This window comes from Astyanax mexicanus, chromosome 3 (genome assembly GCF_023375975.1).
Source record: "Astyanax mexicanus isolate ESR-SI-001 chromosome 3, AstMex3_surface, whole genome shotgun sequence".
NCBI classification, from domain to species: Eukaryota; Metazoa; Chordata; class Actinopteri; order Characiformes; family Acestrorhamphidae; genus Astyanax; species Astyanax mexicanus.
In genome coordinates this window covers 46340556-46360354 of record NC_064410.1, presented here as the reverse complement: position 1 = coordinate 46360354, position 19799 = coordinate 46340556, and the positions used below count along the sequence as shown (strand labels likewise).

Below are 19799 nucleotides of genomic sequence, written 5' to 3'. Positions count from 1 at the left end.
AGTGGGTGACAGTGTCACAGTCCAATGTCCATTTTCTAGAACTTATTTCACCCTTAAAAAAAAAAAAAAAAACATTTCTGTAGAACTGGATCCAGGGTTCATACTGCTTAAATAAGTAAACTGGAAAAAACAAAGAATAATCGATACACGTAAATAACATGTGACAGGACATCTATTCAGTGTTCTATCCCTGGTGTGGTTTTCTCTCTGTTGCAGTATAGTGCTGTAGTGTATATGTGGATGGTGTTTTATTTGGTTGTCATTGTAATTACAGTTTATAGCTGATCCAGAGATGAATTATAAGTTAGAAGCAAACTCTGTCAAAACGCTGCACTTTCCAAAACAACAACATCCATCCTTTCTTGTAATGTGTTCCCAGCATGCAAAGGTGACAAATTATTGTCAGAAAGATGCTGGGCTCAGAAAAAAACCTCATAATCCTACGTTATAGACATTAAAATTTGGTTTAAAATCAAAGCCAAGATTCAAACATAACCAAATGTTGGATTTTGGTTAACTGACATCAATCCTTAAAACCAACAATGCAAGAAAACATGAAAAATGTTAAAATTTGATGCTGTGTGCTAGTGCTGGGCGATAAAACGATATCGATAGTTATCGAGGAAACTATATATCGCGATAAGTCGGGGCGAGAAATTCGATAAACTAAATTTTCTATTTCCCGTTTAAGTAGCGTTGTGAAAAGGCGCAGCACGAGATCAGGCAGCACGCTGAACTGCTGCTCAGCCCAGTACAACCCCTCCCCTCCCCTCTCCACCATCCCCCTCCGCCCCACCCCCCGAGCCCCTCCACTCTGAACTCCTCACATAGCGGCTCCTTCTCTCCCATTTACTGGATAAACTTCATTTATACTATTCAGCGGCGCTACACTGGAAAACTCACCTTTTAAATATGAGGCATGCGTCTCCAAGATATTTAGAGAGGTGAGCTTGTTCAGATTTCTGAAGGCAGGTAAACGCTGCTCTGTTTGCTGCTAGTTAGATTAGCTTGTCTCCAGTTTAAAGTTAGCGATGTTTAGGTGTAAAAGGGATCTGTGCAATCTGTCATCATTAGCTAAGATGCTTTCACTGCTTTTTACATTCTAATAAACTAATGGGTAACGCACGTTAGCCGTGTTAATCCACGTTTCGTGTAAATTAAGGTTAACTTCAGCACGAGTGAGGGGTTAGTATATAAACACACAGAAAGGAAGCACTTTCCATCTTTTTTCCTAACTCTCACTGTTTCTGTTAGAAAACCCTGAGGGCAGCATTCTCCTCTGTCTTTGTGTTTTATAGTTTTTAACAGATAGAGAGTCTGTTATGCTGGATATTTTACTAAATACAGAAGATTATATAATCTGTCTAGCTGTATTTGAACTGAGCTAAACATTGCTGTTACTGAACTGGAGTTTTAAATACACTTAAGTAATGTAAGTCTAGTCTACTGAAAGCCAGTAATGTTAGTATAAATCTGTACTGCAGTAGAAGTGGATCATTTCAGAAACTTGACTTTATTCCTCCCACCTCCATTATAGGCCACTTTTTTTTTAAAATATTTAAATGTTAGCTTAATTTAAATGAAAAAAAAACTAAAGGCTCTTATTTAAAAAAAACATAAGCAGTAAATTATCTAAAATTACAACAAATAGAAAATAGAAAAACAGTAAAACATATGTAATACATACTTTTTATATGACCAAAATTAAACTAGACTGAAATCTGACTAAAACTAATAATATCCGATAGACTAAAATGTAACTAAAACTATTATACATTTTAGTGAAAAGACTAAGACTGTATCAAAATCACCTGTCAAAATGAACACTGTGATATACTCTTGTATTTTGCTTTATGTAGTTGCCTGCATTCAGGGAGGGGAATGATCTTTTGATTAAATATAATTTTATAAAAATAAATAAAGTGTTATTGCAATTTAAATTAAACAGACATATAATGTAAAGGGTCTTACATATTTTTTAGTTTATATATTTGTCCCCTTTTTAAAATTAATTTAAAAGCTGTACCCACCTGGCAAGATGTTAACATCCTAGTGTCTGTCCACAAGGCTCTGAGCCTGCTAGTGATTTTGTCCATAACTCCCTTATTCTGTCACTTCTGAGTAAAAATAGAAACCTTTAAGTGTAACAGAAAGTGATTTGATTTATATCGTGATACATATCGATATCGGCTGATATGAAAAACTATATCGTAATAAGATTTTTTTCCATATCGCCCAGCCCTACTGTGTGCACATTAGCATTAAGACATTTTTGTGGGTTTATGTCACAATACTTTAGAACTCAACACTGTCATTTTAAGTCAATATGACTTTGACACTGAATTTTGGCAATTCAGTATCAAAACAACACCAACAAAATATCAATAAATTACCATATTGGCATTAGATAGTATCCTCACTTTGAATGTTGATGAACTGAGTTAATTCTTATAAACACACATATTAATAAACATTGAGTGGGGTGAATTTCAAACAAATTGCAAATAAATGCTTTTAATTAATTCAGACTTGTACATAAAAATAGAGATGCTTCAAATATTTCTGTAAACAATGGCAAGTTCGTAACAGAGTACCATAATTACACCATTTACAGGTATAAAGAACCTTCGATTGTTGAAAATATGCTTCATCAAGATAAAGGTTTTTCACACTCATGCATATAAACATGGTTCTTCATCATTCAATTAAAAGTAATATCATCTAATGTCTTATTGTCTTATACTGGTGTGCAATACAACTCTTGTTTAGCTTCTACTAACTGTGCAGAAAAGGTTGATTTATATGTCTAGCTTAAGAATATGTGACCTTGGTAAGGGCACAGTATTCAGAGAAAGGTTTTTGAGGATAAAAATGGAGTGAAAAAGATAATATATAATATAATATATAAGATATCTGTGACAAATCAAAAGTTCACAAGCAATTAAACTAATACAAAACTTCAGTGCCTGGCATTTACAAGCTACTTTTAGTCAGACATACTAATATTACACAGTTATGCAATGAATTGTATTTAAATTCATTTTAAATTCTTCTTTTCTTATAAAGATATTGTTTTCCATAGGAAACAATGTCTACTTTGTCAAAGGGTGATCTGGATCATAATTTGATTTCTTCAGCAACAGTGCAAACAGATCTGAGCTCCAGGACTGTAATTTTATGCATATGTGACTCTACCAGGCAAATGAGCAGCTTAGTCTGGATCTGCCATTGGTTTCTATTGAGAACACTCTAAAAGAAAATTTGACACGCTGACAATTTTGACAATTTTGGCATATTTTCTTTAGAATGGAAGGAAAAAGAACCACAATATCCACTCTCTGCAAGAGTTTTTGGCTTGGTATGGAAATGCAGGTCCTGAAAAAAAGGTTTTAATGGGTAGTGAACCCTTAAGCTGAGGTTTTTTTGATCAATAAAGAATAAAAATCATTACAAGAGGTATTGTTTCTATTCCTGTAGAATTAATTGTTTCAGCCAAGAATAATATAGCAACCTGTGTGAGCTGAGGTAGATCTAATAGTACTTAAGTTACTATTATATATATATATATATATATATATATATATATATATATATATATATATATATATAAATATATATACTTTTATAACTTGGTCATAGTATTAAATACACTTACAGTAGAGTTACACATTTTTCTCATACACATATGTAAATACATACGAATATGTGAGACTATGTGTTTCAGTTTATTTTATGTGGTAATTGCTTCTTTTTTATTTTTTTTTTAGTATTTCAAGATAGAAAAACAACTAATAGAGATGGTTAAAACCAGGATATTACTTACTTATAAAATTTGTGCGTTTACTGCCAGGGCACCAAATATAACCTCAACATCTAAGTGTTAAAGTTCAGTTAAAGTGTTAACGCTCTCTCTAGGGCTCCTATTCAGCGAGGGCTATTCAGTAATTACTCTGTTGAATATAAATTTGCACACTGACTTGGCAAGTCCCAACCTTTCCACTTTTCCTCTCGCTCCTCAGTTGGCCTGGCGGTGTGATTTGTGGCGCTGCCTGGCTGCTCAGCCAGAGCACTGGCCGATGAGTCCGGAGGAATGGGCAAATTTGCATGGGGATGAGATGAAGATACAAACGCGGACTCCTTGGAAGAGACAAGCGCGGGCCGAGTGTATCATTGTGTGTGTGTGAGCGTGTGTGTGTGTGTGTGTGTATGCTGAATGTGTCAGAGGAGAGTGGGTCCTTTCTGTCAAGAAGAGATAGCGAACAGAAAGCATGGATGACCTAGAGGGAGTAAGGGAGATTACGGTGGTACAGTGTGTTCAAGAAGTGGATGGGAGATGATGCTGGATGTGCATGAGAAACAGGCGGAGAGACATGAGTGTATGTGTGAGAGAAAGAGGGGGGGAGAGAGAGAGAGAGAGAGAGAGAGAGAGAGAGAGAGAGAGAGAGAGACGGGGGCAGTGATTTGATACGGGGTGCAGCTGCAGCCTGGATATCCCTTGCATTTCAATGAGCTGTACTCTTCCTTCCTTCACTGCCCTCCCTTCTCTCTCTTCTCTTCAGTCTTTCTCTACTTGCTCATTTCTCTTCCCTCTACTCTTCTCCAACCCATATGACTCCAACCTCCGGGCTTTAATAGAGTGACAAATCCTTCTTCATCTGTCCCCTGCGCTTGTCAGTGTATTCCCTAACTCTGTTTACTATTGTTTTCGCTCAGATTGTTTCCTACAGCAATTTCTCAAGCCATTCTTTACCAATCCAGCGAGTAACCCTCACATGCACACTGAAATACACTGAACCTACTTCTGTACATACTTTCTGTGGGAAAGTGATCTTTTAAATGTACATACAATTGTGCATGTCAGTTAATTGACTTTTGCCATTCAAAATGATTATTATTATTTCATTTTTTTTAACTAACCATTTAAGTAATGTAAGACTTTGGCCTTGGTGCCAACACAGCCTCTGCACCAAAAAAATAAAATAAAATAAAAGATAAGTGATTCATTCAAATAAATTAAAGTAAAATGTATGGAGTTTTTTTGTAATAACTGTATATTTCATAATTGTGAAAACAAAGACTGACAGGAAATTGCATATCCATAAGAGGCAGGTATCATTTTAAAGTCTGTAAAAGCGAGTTTATGTTATTCATGTATTCCTCTTAATCATGGAGTTGATTTACACAATGTCATTACAATGTACAGAAATATGTTTCTGAAAAAAACAAAGGTTCTTTGTATATATTACAAATATTTCAAGTACCTCTTATAGTATCTGGTGAATAGTGTTAAGAAATACATGATTGATTAAGTTTTTCCCTGATAAAAATGGTGTCATTCCTGCAACACATCAATACAACACACAAACACAAAACTGGCTGTGATGTTAATTACATCATACCATCAATATATATTTTTTTGTCACATGCACTTTTAAAATCAGTGGCGAGATCAAGAGTATTAAAAGTAAGTACAGTAAATCCATTGAAATACCTGAAGTTCTGTAGAATGAATGAATGAAAGAAATAATGAATGAAAAAATGAACGAATGAATAAAACGTATATATTTTATATGCACTCAGTTTTGGACTGCAAAAAGTTTTTTAAAGCATTTAAACCTAATCTGAACATAAGTAAACAAAACATGTTTTGTGGTGGTATAAAGAGGCCTATACTGAAGAATTACCATCATATTTCCATCAAACACTCTCAGTGCATCATTTTCTTTCAGAATAACCTTGGAAAAGACCATTCTCTTCTTCTTTATTCATGCTGTTCATTCTCCAAAATCAAACAGATTTCATATGTAAGCAGGCCAGCCACCTGAGGACATCCAAATACTCTCAAGCTTTACATCCCAATGTCTCTCTATCTTTCTGTCTCTCTCTCTCTCTTTGCTATTTGACGTGCCTGGCCTATTTAATATGACTGACAGCCAGTGGCAGCACCCCAACCAAATGGAGCGGGTGTCAGCTGGCTATGTTGGCCCTCAGTATAAAGGCCTTTTCATATAGCCGGAGCGATTAGCCGCCGACACCTAATTAATGCTAAGATGAATTACACCAGTTCAGAGCTAGCGCTCTGCCGTGAAGGGTGAGGAGGTGCATGTTTGCGCTCTCACCGCACTAAAGGAGAGCAAATCAGCCTTTTCTGCCTTTCCCCTCTCTCTTTCTGCTCTCTTGCTCTCTCTCTCTCCCTCCCTCCCTCCATCGCTCCATTCTCTCTGATACTTGCATATGCTGGGAGTGTTAGCACTTCCTGTCTATAATTAGTTGCATTTATTAGGCCGTGCCTCTTCTGCAGGCTTTCATCAAAGTCTGAAAAACAGCTGCAATTCTTCCCACCCTGCACTGCCAGTAAACAAAAAGCCCAATCGCCATTTACTCACATGCTGAGCGAGGATAAACATAGGAAGAGGAACTCTGTCAGTCAGCATATGAGTTAGCTCTGCATATATGTGGGTGAGGGTTATGTATAGCATGTGTGGGAGGGAGCTGAGTGAGCTAAAGATTCTCTTATTTATTGTTTGCTTAAAAAAGAGAAATCCCAGTACAATCTGAAGAAAACACTGTACAGTATACTGCACACATAATTACAGCTGTAAATAAACTTATTTTATACTTATTATAAGAGCAGGGCAAATGAAGCTCCACTCAGACTCCACCCACTAATAACTATATCTGTACTAAAATTTGCTATATGAAAATATAAAGATTTAAAATATATTACATGTATATGGATCAAAATATGACATATGGAATATATGAAAATATGGAATTCCCTTATTCCCAACTATATTTCTTAACATACTGAAATGTACTAAAATTGCACATATACATATCTGGAAAAAATGAAGAGACCCCTTCAGTTTCTGAATCAGTTTCTCTGATTTTGCTAATTTTAAGTATACGTTTGAATAAAATGAACATTGTTGTTTTATTCTATAAACTACAGACAACATTTCTCCCAAATTCCAAACAAAAATATTGTCATTTAAAGCATTTATTTGCAATGCAAAGAAAACAACTTCATATTCATTAAATTTTAAGAGTAAAAAAAAATCACAGCTATCATACATATTGGCATGTTGTCCTCCACCAGTCTTACACACTGCTTTTGAATAACTTCATGCCACTCCTGGTGCAAAAATTCAAGTTGTTTAGCTTGGTTTGATGGCTTGTGACCATCCATCTTCCTCTTGATTATATTTCAGAGTTTTTCAATTTGATAAAATCAAAGAAACTCTACATTTGTAAGTGGTCTCTTATATTTTTTACAGAGCTGTATGTGTATATATTTCAAAAGATTTGGGTAGTTTCCTCCTGCCTGTGATACATTCAAATACAATTTTTTCTGTAAATAATTTTATTACCCCTCTCATTACTCAGATGTAGACAGATTAAAAAACAAAGATTTAGGAGACTTTGATAGGTGAGTCACCATATATTAATAATTAATTCAAACATATGCACATGGATTAGGAGGGATAGGAGCCCGATTTCTTTAATACAGAATAAGCCAGAGACAAAACAAAGCTTTTAAATTGTGATTCATCACTGGTGTTGCAAGTCAGTCTAGCTCTAAACAATACATGCATGGGAAACTATCATTGTGTGTCCAGAGGTTCCCAGATAACCCGTCTACATTGTGAACTGCTAATTGGCTTCTAATTAGCCTGATGACACAGGGCTTCAACGGCACACGCACAGCTTGTCCAGTCTCCATGGAGAAGCACTGGCCCAGCAATGGGACCCTATGGAGCAGCCACATACTGTAGAGCCTAAGGTCACTACGCCCAGTGCCAAGATCCCCCAGTAGAGAGCTGTCTGTGGAGCAGTGGAAGTGTGTTCTCTGGAGTAATGGTGTATTATCTAGTTGGATTGAAGTTTGTGATCCAGAACTAACCTATTATCCATTTAAGTTAATTACCTCACCAAGCTCTAGTGGCTAAATTCAATCCCTGCAATATACCTATATTTAGGGTATTGGAATAGCAATTTATTAATATCTGTCTGGAAATAGATTCTACAGCTCTGGAAAAAATAAGAGACCACTTAATGACGATGTTTTACTTAGATTTTACCAAATTGAAAACCTCAAGTTTATATAAGGAATATAATCAAGATCAAGATGGATGATCACAAGCCATTAAACCAATCTGAACTGCTTAATTTGTGCACCAGGAGTGCCATAAAGTTATCCAAAAGCAGTGTGTAAGACTGGTGGAGGAGAACATGCCAAGATGCATGAAAACTGTGATTAAAAAACCAAGGTTATTCAAACAAGTATTGATTTCTAAACCCTTAAAACTTTATGAAAATAAACTTGTTTTCTTTGCATTATTTGAGGTCTGAAAGCTCTGCATTATTTTTGTTATTTCAGCCATTTCTAATTTTCTGCAAATAAATGCTCTAAATAACAATATTTTTATTTGGAATTTGGGAGAAATGATGTCCGTAGTTTATAGAATAAAACAACAATGTTCATTTTACACAAACATAAATCTATAAATAGCAAAATCAAAGATACGGATTCAGAAACTAAAGTGGTCTCTTAATTTTTTTTTTCAAAGCAGTATATCTTTTGTAGTAATCTATACTTAAAAAAAAAGATTAATCATTACATTACAGTTTTGATAATTTATCAGCTCTCAATATAGTGGGCTTACTCTTATCACTCATTCAAGCTAATCTGATTGTTTGTCGATTTGAACATATGAGTTTAACAATAACTAGGAGCATTAGTCAGCAGTAGACAGTGTAAGACAGAGGTAGAGGTCCGAGTGCAGTAAATATGGTTGACTGTGTGTGTGTGCACAAACAGGAAACTAAATACAAGTACTCTTGACCATGAAAACAGTCATTTTAGTCCAAATAAGCCGAGCATTTTCTACCGAGGTGCTTTAACGTCGGCTCAGAGGCACTCTAAATTGGCATTTGAGTGAGAGCTTGAGTGAGTACATCATTCCCCTCTCCTCATCTACTGAGTCACGAGTCCAGTCAACTCTGAGGCTCCGGCAGTAGGACAGAAGCAGAAGGTTTAATGAGCAGGTAAAGTCCGGAAAACGGTAAATATAAACAGGTAAATGACGGAAGAATCATGCTTTTATCAGCTAAGGACTCTTCTGATTTTCTCTATTGTATGCACTTCTACGCTACCAGGAATAGGAAATTTGTTTCATAGCAACAGTGTTGGACAAACATTTTATATTTCTAATATGCAAGGAGGTCCTTGCAGGAGAAGTCAAAAACCTTCTTGACTCAAAAATGGAGTCAATGAAAAAAAAAGGATTCCAAGTAATCATTTGTTTCCAAGTAATAAGAGTAATTCTATTAGTCATCAAGAAGTTTTGACCTAATGTAAGAAACAACTCAGTTTCACATCATGTCAAAAATGAAAAAAAATATATATATATAATAATAAATAAATAAATAAATATTACTGTCATGCAACATAGGTTAGATTTTCCTTTATGTTCATTGAAATGGCTTGGAGCCTATTTGATTGTTATTGAAGGCATTGAAGGTTCAATTAGTATTGAAAATAGTTAACTGGCTTGTGTTTTTTATTGTGTCAACCCTACCCGTTGTATCTCTAAATTGCTAACTTTACAAAAGAAAAAAAAAAGAAAAAAAATGAAAAAAAATAAATTATAAGTATTATATATGGTTAATTGATCATGAAATCATACAATTACCAGATTCACTGTAACAATAAGACAACAAGATGAGATATGGTTTGACATATAGCCATACAGGTTCTGTATGTCATAAAGACATGTTAGCAATTAGCAGTTAGCAATCTTTCACCTAGAGGTTCACCACCCAAAAGTAGTTTCTAAGAGGCTTTTAAAAGAGCAGCATGTAAAGCATTTTACACACTAATGTGGCAAGATTGAGTGTTTAATCAGACTATACCTGTAGTTATTCGCATATCTGCCTGAGCCATAACTGCATGCAGAGCTTTCCTGCAATCCAGTGTGTTATTTTAATCAATGAGTGTATTTAAAGCAAAATAAAATTAAATAAAATTATCCTTAGGTTCCTTTTCTATAGAGCTAAAATCATTATAAAGCAGTGTTGGAAAGCTGTTAGACTTGAATCTGTATTATTCTTGTACTTGGGCATGTTCACACCCACAAATACATCCCTTCAAACAGGCTATGATATTTTACTATTTGTACTAGCAGTAAGCTTCAAAACATAGTGGATAACCCATAATTATTCACCAGTGGATGCTATGATAGCAAACAGGCCTGGATTTATGGACCATTTATGGAGCAAATTACCTTTGATGACATGATGAGAAAAGACATCTACTTTGACATTTTACCAGAGCTTATGTAAGCTATTTTAGTAAAAGGCCATTGTATATTTGCAGACCACTGACAGACCACTTTTTTTTCTATTTGTGTGTGGCTTTAGGAATGAGCAGAAAATAACACACTCAGGGACTCACTTTCACACCTCCCTTTCACTTGTATTCCTGTAGCTTCAGGTTTAAAATAGGCCCAGTGTTGGCATTATTTAGCAATGAATGGAAGAATACGAAGGCAGAGATGTAAGATTTTCATCTGATACATTATAACAACAAAACAAGATATACGGATATTTTAAAAGCTTCTCAAGCAAGAATGCTTCTCAATAATATTGTAGGAAACAAGTTCTTAGCTAAAGTCAAGGGTACCAGTGAACGTATTTCTTGCCGTTGTCATTAAAAGTCAATATCATAACACTTAATTCAGAGTGGCTGAGCTGCTAAAGAGCTGTTGATAATATATCTCTACAAGCACATTTAAACGCCTAATTAAAGCCAAAGCGGAGTGTGGCTTACTTTTATTGATGGTCAGCGGTGACACGCTCATTTGTGCATTTAGTAGCTGTTCTGTTTAAGTTTGAGTTAATCCTGCTAATTGTGGATGCTGAAGTAAGTTCAAAAACTTTTAAACTTATATTTTTCACATCTAATGGATCATTTTTAATGAATCTGACAAACACCTTAGTGTCAGCTAGTTTTTACCCTGGTGATAGATTTCAAAGGCAAGTCTGAGTTTGTACACATAAAAGTGCTATAAAGGTTTAAACCATTCCATAGAAGAACTAAAGAACCTTTAAATATTGAAAAATACATTTTGCATCAACTTCTCTATTACAAAAATAGTTCTTTATGCAACCAAATTGGTTTTATATGCTCTCAATCAAAGAACCCTTTGTAGCGCCTTTATTAAGGGTGTATCATCATACTACAGGAATTCATCTGTCTTAAAATGTACCTGGTAAATTTGTCTGAATGCATTGAACATCAAGCTTGAACTGTGAAACAAATATTCTACTTCCCAATGAAGGCGAGAATACTGGTTTATAGGCTTAAACACATGTAGGCTTGGGTTTTAGGGTTAAGCATTAAAGTGATAATGTGTGGGCAAAAAATATATATTGAATTATCCTTTTCTCCTGCCTTTCAATCCAAAATTTTGTACAGTAACACACCAATATCAAATTGGAACACTCCCAATACTACTAAATACTATAATATAACAAACTCTATACAAGTCTTACCGTCACAAGACGGTGGTGGTCCTTCAAATTCCAGGTGTGTGCCCAACCGGCAGGTTAGAATGTTGTTGCCGCTCATGTGGTACCCCGACAAACACCTGTAGCGTACTATATCACCTGTGGAGAGAGAGACGAAGGAGGAAAGGAAGATAGGAAAACAGGACAGAAAAAGGAAAGGAGGGGAAAGGAAAGGAAAGGAAAGAGAAGAGAAGAGAAAGGGGGTGGGGGGTAGAGAGATGAGTGTGTTGAAATACTGCATTGATTTATCAATACTCTTCTTAATGCAGGTCTGGCACATGCCAAGCTTTATGACGGATTACGGAGGGCACGGACTCCAAAAACGGATCGGAAATCTTTCCGAGGTGTACGTATCCCCGGCAGCGGTGGCCGGCACTTTTTTTTTTATCTTTTTCGCGCTGTCTTGCTCAAGGCTCGATGAAGGGCATCTCCTTTCACTGTCTGACTTAATGGCTGACAGTAAGGATACAGGGGGGTGGAAAGAGACAAAGAAAGAGTTGACGTGCCTGGGCTGCATTGCAGTGTAATTAAGGAAGCAGCACAGCACACTTTTCACCCTAATAGCGCCGTCAATCTCTACCTGAGGCTGCATCTCAAAAAGAGAGCTTCCACTCGCCAGACACACATTTAAAACTGGGTGACACAGCAGAGGGGGTGAATGAAGAAAAAAATTAAATAAATAAATAAATACATAAATAAAAAGAAAAACGTGACAATCACTATCACGTACTAAATAATGCATGAACTAATTGTACATCATTTTATACAAACATGCAGGGAATGAATCATTTTGTCAGATTTAGCCAGTATATTTATATATTAACATATGAATATATTTAGAATGCAGCCTTTAACTTAGGAATAGTAAACAAACATGCAGAGCATACTTAATTACCAACTGAAGCCGTTCGCTGTGTGTGTGTGTGCGAGTGTGTGTATATGTGTGGGGGGGTGTGTCTGTTTACTACAAAGACAACAGCCTTTGCTGAAGCAGTGAACTAAGCTAATGTGGCGCATAATCAACGATCAAAACATCAGTGAATCAGTGTGGGTTTGGAGCCAGAGATAGACGCTGTTTAGACCTCGACAGAGGCCTGATTACACGTTACATTTCAGCTCTCCACTGGCCCAGAGCAAGCCACTTAGACCGGTTTAGACCAGCCAAGCCGTCAAGAGCCAGCCAAGCAGCGACACAGACTTAATACTGGATTTAAGAGCGCGATGATAACGATGGCTGACCAATTGCAGACACCGTGAAAAATGCTTTCCTGCAGTAAACTAGGAAGCGAGGAATGCTATTTTTAGACTTATTTCGGAAAAAAAATGCTCACAGGACAGTTTTTCTTTTTTTTTTCTTTTTTTTTTTTAAAGAAAAGGCACACATCTTTATGTTGCAACTCAGCTAATCACAACTTGCAAAAAATAAATAAATAAATAAAGAAAGAAAGAAAGAAAGAAAGAAAACAAAAATAATGACACAAAAAATAGTATCATCATGCCGATTTTTGCCACGCCATGTGAGCTCCTTCCTTAAATTCCATATGAATCAATTTGACTGTTAATTTTCCTAATGCTCCACAGGGAACGCATCTCGGGAATGAGTTAGCATATCGCCACAGCCCTCTGGGATTTGTTGTCCTGGCGGTGAAGCAGATTTCTCTCCTCAAAGTGAGTTCTGGAGTGTGTTAGTGCTGAGGGAGGTGTGCGGGTATGCGTACGCATGTGGTGTGTATGTGTGTGGGTGTAAGTGTGTGTGGGGGCTGCCTCTGCTATTCTGGGAACATTATTAATGAGAGGCGCTCAAGCCTGAAAATGAACTGGCAGCCTGCGTCTCAGTTCAAAATGTTCCGCTTACATTGGCACAGGCCACCATATCCATACGACACATGCTAGCCGCAGCCTGGGATGCTGGATATCACGGATTGTATGCATGTGCATGACTCTGTGTGTGTGCGTGTGTGTGTGCGCGCATCTGCATGAGACAGGGAAGACTGACCATACCTATTTTGAACTCTTTGCTGGCCATCAGAATTTCTGCATTAGGGATGATGGGAGGGGGCAGGCAGAACTGGAGTCTGTAGGCTGGAGAGACAGAGAGAGAGAAAATGCTGCAGTGTATATAAAAGAAAGCCATCATTTATTCATACCCGCATGCAAAAGTTTAAGCACTCATATTATACAGCTCTGAACAAAAAATAAGAAACCACTTAAAAAAATGATGAGTTTCTTTGATTTTACCTAATTGAAAACAACTCTGGAATTTATTCAAGAGGAACCTGGATGATCACAACCTGATCACAACCTTCAAACCAAGCTGAACTGCTTGCACTTTTGCACCAGGAGTGACATAAGGTTATCTAAAAGCAGCGTGTAAGACTGGTGGAAGAGAACATGCCAAGATTTTTTTAATCATTAGGAATCCCCCTATCGATAGTGATGTCCCAACACACCAGGAGGGTGAAGACTTGCACATACCTCCTCCGAAACATGTAACGTCAGCCACCGCCTCTTTTTGAACTGCAGCTGATGCAACATTGTCGAGTAGCATCACAGCGCACTCAGAGGAAAGCACAGCGTCTTAGTTCAGATACATCAGCTCACAGACGCCTTGTGCGGAGCAACATCACCCTTTGGAGTGATGAGTGGCAAGACCGTCATTTACCCACCCAGAGAAAGCAAGGCCAATTGTGCTCTCTCAGGGCTCCGGTAGCTGATGGCAAGCTACATGACCAGGATTTGAACCAGCGATCTCCTGATCATAGTGGTGGCACTTTAGCCCGCTGGATCACTGGTGATCATCCAATATCCTAACCTCACCAACACTCCCAATATTCAGTGCAGCTCCTCATTTCCTCAAAGCAATAGTCCAAATCTAGTAGAAAGCCTTCCCTAGCAGCAGACAGCTAAAAGAGGGATGAACTCTATCTAATACCTTTGTTTTTTTTTTTTTTTTGGAAGAAACAATGAATAAGCAGGTTTCTTAGTAGCAAAAGTAACCTTCCTTAACATTCATCATACCTCAATATCATCTACCATGAATAAAGCTGTTAATATAGCTTGCTGCAGAGGTGTTAATATCAATTACTTCAGATAATCAAAATAAGCAGCTGTATTTGGAACGAGAACAGCAGGTACCTTGGTAGTTGATCTTGAATAGTCCACCTTTTTCAGAGTTGCTGCGAAAACGGATGAGGATCTGATTGGAGGTGCTGCTGGGCGGCTCGTTGGGTTCGCCTTCAGTGAAAACTCCCAGCTTGCGCACAGTCTCTTGAGGCCCATCCCTGAGGAGATAAATATAATACAATAAATAAAATTAAGAGCACCTGTCAAAAGTTTGGAGACATCTGATGGAATAGAGAAATATCATAATTGATAAAGAATTCTAGTGTAAAATGGAAATTTGAGACAAAAAATAAATATTTTGAACCTATACATTTTTTAAGTTGGTTGAAAAAGCATCATAGGTGGTTTTTCACTAAGCAACAGTTATGCTAAAGAGGGACATCTTTGAAGAAATTAAGGTTTCAAGTCTTTATTATCATTGTGAATTTAGGAAAATAGGACACACATAGAAAACCCCTCTGTTTTTTTTTTTAGAATTGCGTAATTGAACAAAATAGGTTTTCCAACATAGAAAAATCTTTATTTAAAGCTGTACTTTTAGGGCTTTTGACCCTTCCAGAAGAACAGTGTTCCTAGGCTTCTAACCCTGCCCTGACACAATTAGTTCAACTTACTCGCTTAAGTCAATAGTTGCCCTAAAATGCAGTAATTTCAAAAATGAACTTAAAATGCAGTCACAATATTCAGCCAAGGCTCCATCCTAAAGCATTCCACAGCTGCCAGTTTTAGCTCTGGTCCCTGCTGTCTAAAAAGTTCCTTCTGCAAGCGAGTCACTAAGGGGCCTTGCCCCCCAGATTGTCCATCCCCTGGTGCTGTCGGGGCGATTTGGCTGCTTCCAGATACCAATTTCAACCACAGCCATTCAGCTTAAAAACCGTCTGTCGGTGTCTGTCTGAGTGTGCACTAGAGATTACACCCTGTCCTGTCCATTCAGAAAAGAGCCTGGCTGCCTGGCTGGGTAAATGCTGGCTGGCTGAGCTTCAGCCAAGCTGCCAGGATGGAGCTTTTTCCTGGCTGCTGCTGCTGCAGTAAGCATTTTTACCACTGGGAAAGGTCCATTAAGTGACGTGGTACCTCAGTTTTATCTCAAAGTGGTTAATAATGGCACTTTATAGAAGCACATTTAGTGTATAATGAACTTGTATAATGAAACAAGGGCGGTTAGTTAAATCAAACAGGTGAGACTGAATGAGTTACCTTTTTCAGGTTTTAAAAATAATTAACCCTGTGCAGTCTTAACGTTCACTCCTTTGTTCTAAGACTTAAAAAATGACAAGAAGACAATTCTTGTTCCCTGGTGGTGCAGGGAAATTAACAGTAGTTCTTTCACATTTTACAGCCTGAATAAGCTTTTAAAGCACAGTTTCCTTTAAAGGTATTGGACATGCAGGCTCACAACCCGTCAATACAGAATGTAAATATACTACAAATGTATAATAAAGTAATTATTTTTGTAATTAATCTAGGAATGACTTAAGATGTTGTGTTCATTGTTATGAGAATTAACAGCAAATACCTGCGCATAAAAAAAAATAATAATAATTTAAAATAACTGATTTAACTCTGTAACTAATCTAACATAATCTAACATTCTTCTTAGGTGTGTATTTTCTCCTGTGATTTAGAAATGTGTCTGAGTTAGTTGATCTTGGTGCATTATAGAGAGAAAAAGAGAGTGAATGTGGAAAAGAAAGACAGTTGTCCTTGAGTGTCAGAGTTACTCTGCACTTTCCACAACCTGAACATTTGATTCCAGAAATTGAACGGAATCAGTCACAGTGGAGAGAGCATCGGACATGGGGGAGAGGAATTATGCCTTGGAGAAAAGGTTCAGACACTCGTTTGTCCGGCAGCCACAGGAGAAAGACACGGGCATGAGAGTGGAAGATGTGAAAGAAAGATAAGACAAGACAAAAGGAATACAAAAAAAATCTAAACTTGTGTAAGACTATAAATAGCAAAAACGAAAAAAAAAGGCATTTGTTAGTTTTTATAATAGTAGAAGTCCTAAGCTCAGTCCTTGTGGCTCAGCAGATGTCTCTGCTCTATTTCTGCTCTATTCCAACTCCCATCACAACTGAACCTTGTCTTAGCTAGCCTTAGCACTCCACCCACAGAGATCCATCGACCATCTGATGTACACTGTATGTTTTGATGGCCACAGCTCATCAGGTTCTCAATAGTTATTCACACATTCAATAGGGCGCAGACATGTGCATGTGTTTTTATCTGTCCAAAAAAGAAACAAGCTTTATGTTTATTACATGAAATATTAGACAGACACCAGCAACAACACCAGCAACAGTTGGCAGCTCTGTGTTAAGTTCTGGTCCTGTTCTGTATCTCTCCTGTCTGTCTGTGTTTTTTCCTGCCCTTCTGCCTTGTTTCTCTTGGACTACATGGTCCAGTGTTTACTTATTGTCTCCTACCATGTCTCTGCCTTCAATGTAATTCCGCCCCTCATTACCTTCCCCAGGTGTTTGCTGTTTTCTGTTCCCTCCTTGTGTATTTAAGCCCCTTTTATTTCAGTATCCATTGTCGGTTCTTGCACGTCTTTACGTCAGTCATTGTTTTTCTTAGTTTATTCCGTGTCTGCAAACCCCCCTAATACACACCACTACCATTTCAGTCTCATTGCAAAGTTGACCACCACAACCCACCCCCCAAATAATATGTGTTACATACGTTAGAGATCAAATTATGGATCTCAACAGGACTGAGAAAGTCTATTTGAGGCACAGTCAGCAAGCTTACCACACAGTGATGAAGTCATGAGGCCCATGGATCTGCATCAGTGTGAAATTCAGACGCACTCCCAAGCCAGGGGCCACAGTGATCAGCCATGTGCAGTCCACAGAGTTGGGGTAGTCTTCTGGGTAACCTGGAGAGAAGATGGTTCCGTTGTCTGATGTGATGTTCCCTCCGCAGGGTACTGCAGGGCAAGAACAGAAAGAAATATATAAGACAGAGACCATAAATAACGATCCCACAAAACCAGATTCCAAGGGAATCAGAGAAGAAGAAGAAAAAAGAAGCTTCTCTCTGCCACTCTTTCCTTAACGTGACTCACTAAGGCCTGAGATTAAGTAAGAAAGCCTGTTAGCAAGCGAGGCCTGGGTTGGTATGTTCCAGTAAGATAAGGGCACAACCTTATCCTGGAAGGGAAAACAGAAGGTTGGGGGGAACCGACACAGGGGCGGAGTGACATAGATACCCGATTTACAGGCGGACCCATCGGGTAATAGAACAAGTCCGGAACTCCTCCCAGTAGAGCTCCAGTAGACTGCCTCTCCTACACTGACTCTGTTCCCCATGCAGATAAACCAGGATGCTGAGCTCTGAACTCACAGCCAGTTTGCAACATTTCTGCTTATTTAAATGCTCTCTGCCCATCAGAAATCAAAGCCCCCTCCCACGCCTGCTGATCCCATGCCGCCACTTGATTTCGCCTGGTTGGAGTCATGGGGAAATAATCAATGTGATTCAGCCCACACATTAAAGACATGCCTGGACTCAGAGGCAGGGGTTAAATTGGAATTTCTAAGGTGTAGGAACCCATGACAGTGAGTGCAGCAGGAGACTGTAAATTGTGAATTAATGCACAATGTACCTTATAAAAGTTACCATAATAATTCTCCAAGTCAAGTTACTTTGCTAGCTTACTAAACAACTTTAAAAATCAACTGAAAAATACTATTACGTTTCTGATACACTCATCATTTGGACATGTGAAAGTGTGTCTAGGGGGTGCACTCTATGGGCCTCACTCACCAGTATTTTTTAAGAAGAAATGTCTTCTTTATACCCACTTACAACTAAGATTCTCATATTAATCGTTTTTTTTTCTTTTTAGGGACTTTTCACTTTAAAACAATAGAAAAACACTATGGTAGAACTTTCCTCAAAAACAAATAAATAAAAAAAATCTTAACAAAACACTGGGAAACTAAGCCCAATAATTCCAGATAGCATCTGCACTCAATGCAACCCTGACACGGAAAAGGGAATAAGAATATGAAAGAATGGATAGATGGATGAATGGATGGATGGATGGATGAACTGAACTAAACTGTTCTGACATTATGTTTTTACTACTCCATTTGGGCCAAGTGCCTAAATCACGCTGTGGGTTATTTTTTATTCGTTTTCCGCTTATTTCATTCCAAAGAGCACTTTAAATTATCTCTGTGTGATCTTTATTAATTTCTCTTTCATTTGGCCTTTTCTGCTTAATAGGACACCCACTGTCAAAGCCTTTGTGTTTCTTTGAAAAACATACTTGATTCTTATTGTCTCTGTGAAGCTCTGGCTAGGAATATAGTTAATTACTGAGATTAGCCATACTGCAGATGAAAGTTCTCTAGAAAATTCTTCTTACAAATTACTTTCTTTACAGGTTCTTTAGAGCATATACTGGCATGTATTGCAATTTAATTTAATTAAAATATATCTCCAAATAAGAAAATAGATTTACATTTACTTTAATTTCTCTAACATAGGCTCCTACTTGTTACTAACAGTGTACTACACACTGTGTACTGGTACAGGTACAGCATATCTATTTCTCCACATCCCTTTTATACTTGTCTTGATCCGACAACACATTTGATACAAGGTGTAAACAGGTTCTTAGAGGGTGCTGCAATGTCATTTTAGATCACTTTAGCCCAGATTAACCCCTGTTTTCACCTCAGATCTTTTCCTACATTCTCTCCCCCACAGTCTCTCTGGCTCCCTGAGCGATAGCACCCTCTCCTCCGAGACTTTTTTGCTGTGCACTTTCACTTCCTTCTCATTTCTTTCTTAATCCCTAATGCTGTGTGCCCTCTCCCCTCACCTCACCTGCTAAATGAAGTATCGATCAGAACATTGATTAAAAGTACACCACGCTACCGAGCAGAAATGTGCAGTGATGCTATCGATTGGGGCAGGGTTTGAGGGTGCGGTGGGGGTGGGGTGGTGTGGTGTGGGGGAAAGGAATGAATGAGTGCAAAGCTGCAGGGCTACAGTAAGCTGACTTGTCGACTTTGCCCACTGAGTCACTGAAGGGAGAACGAGACAGAAGTGGAAAGCGAGAGAGAGTGAATAAGAAAGAGACAGAGAGA

At 37.8% G+C, this 19799-nt stretch overlaps 1 protein-coding gene across 1 annotated transcript in view; it reads right to left on the bottom strand.

Moving 5' to 3' along the window:
* Positions 1-19799, bottom strand: part of csmd2 (CUB and Sushi multiple domains 2) — a 430187-nt gene that overhangs the window by 58521 nt on the left and 351867 nt on the right. The window contains exons 43-46 of the mRNA XM_022683200.2: positions 17449-17626; positions 14707-14852; positions 13573-13653; positions 11557-11670 (exon numbers count right to left, since the gene is read on the bottom strand). Of these exons, the coding sequence (XP_022538921.2) occupies positions 11557-11670; positions 13573-13653; positions 14707-14852; positions 17449-17626 (519 nt within the window). The remainder of the gene's footprint in view (positions 1-11556; positions 11671-13572; positions 13654-14706; positions 14853-17448; positions 17627-19799) is intronic.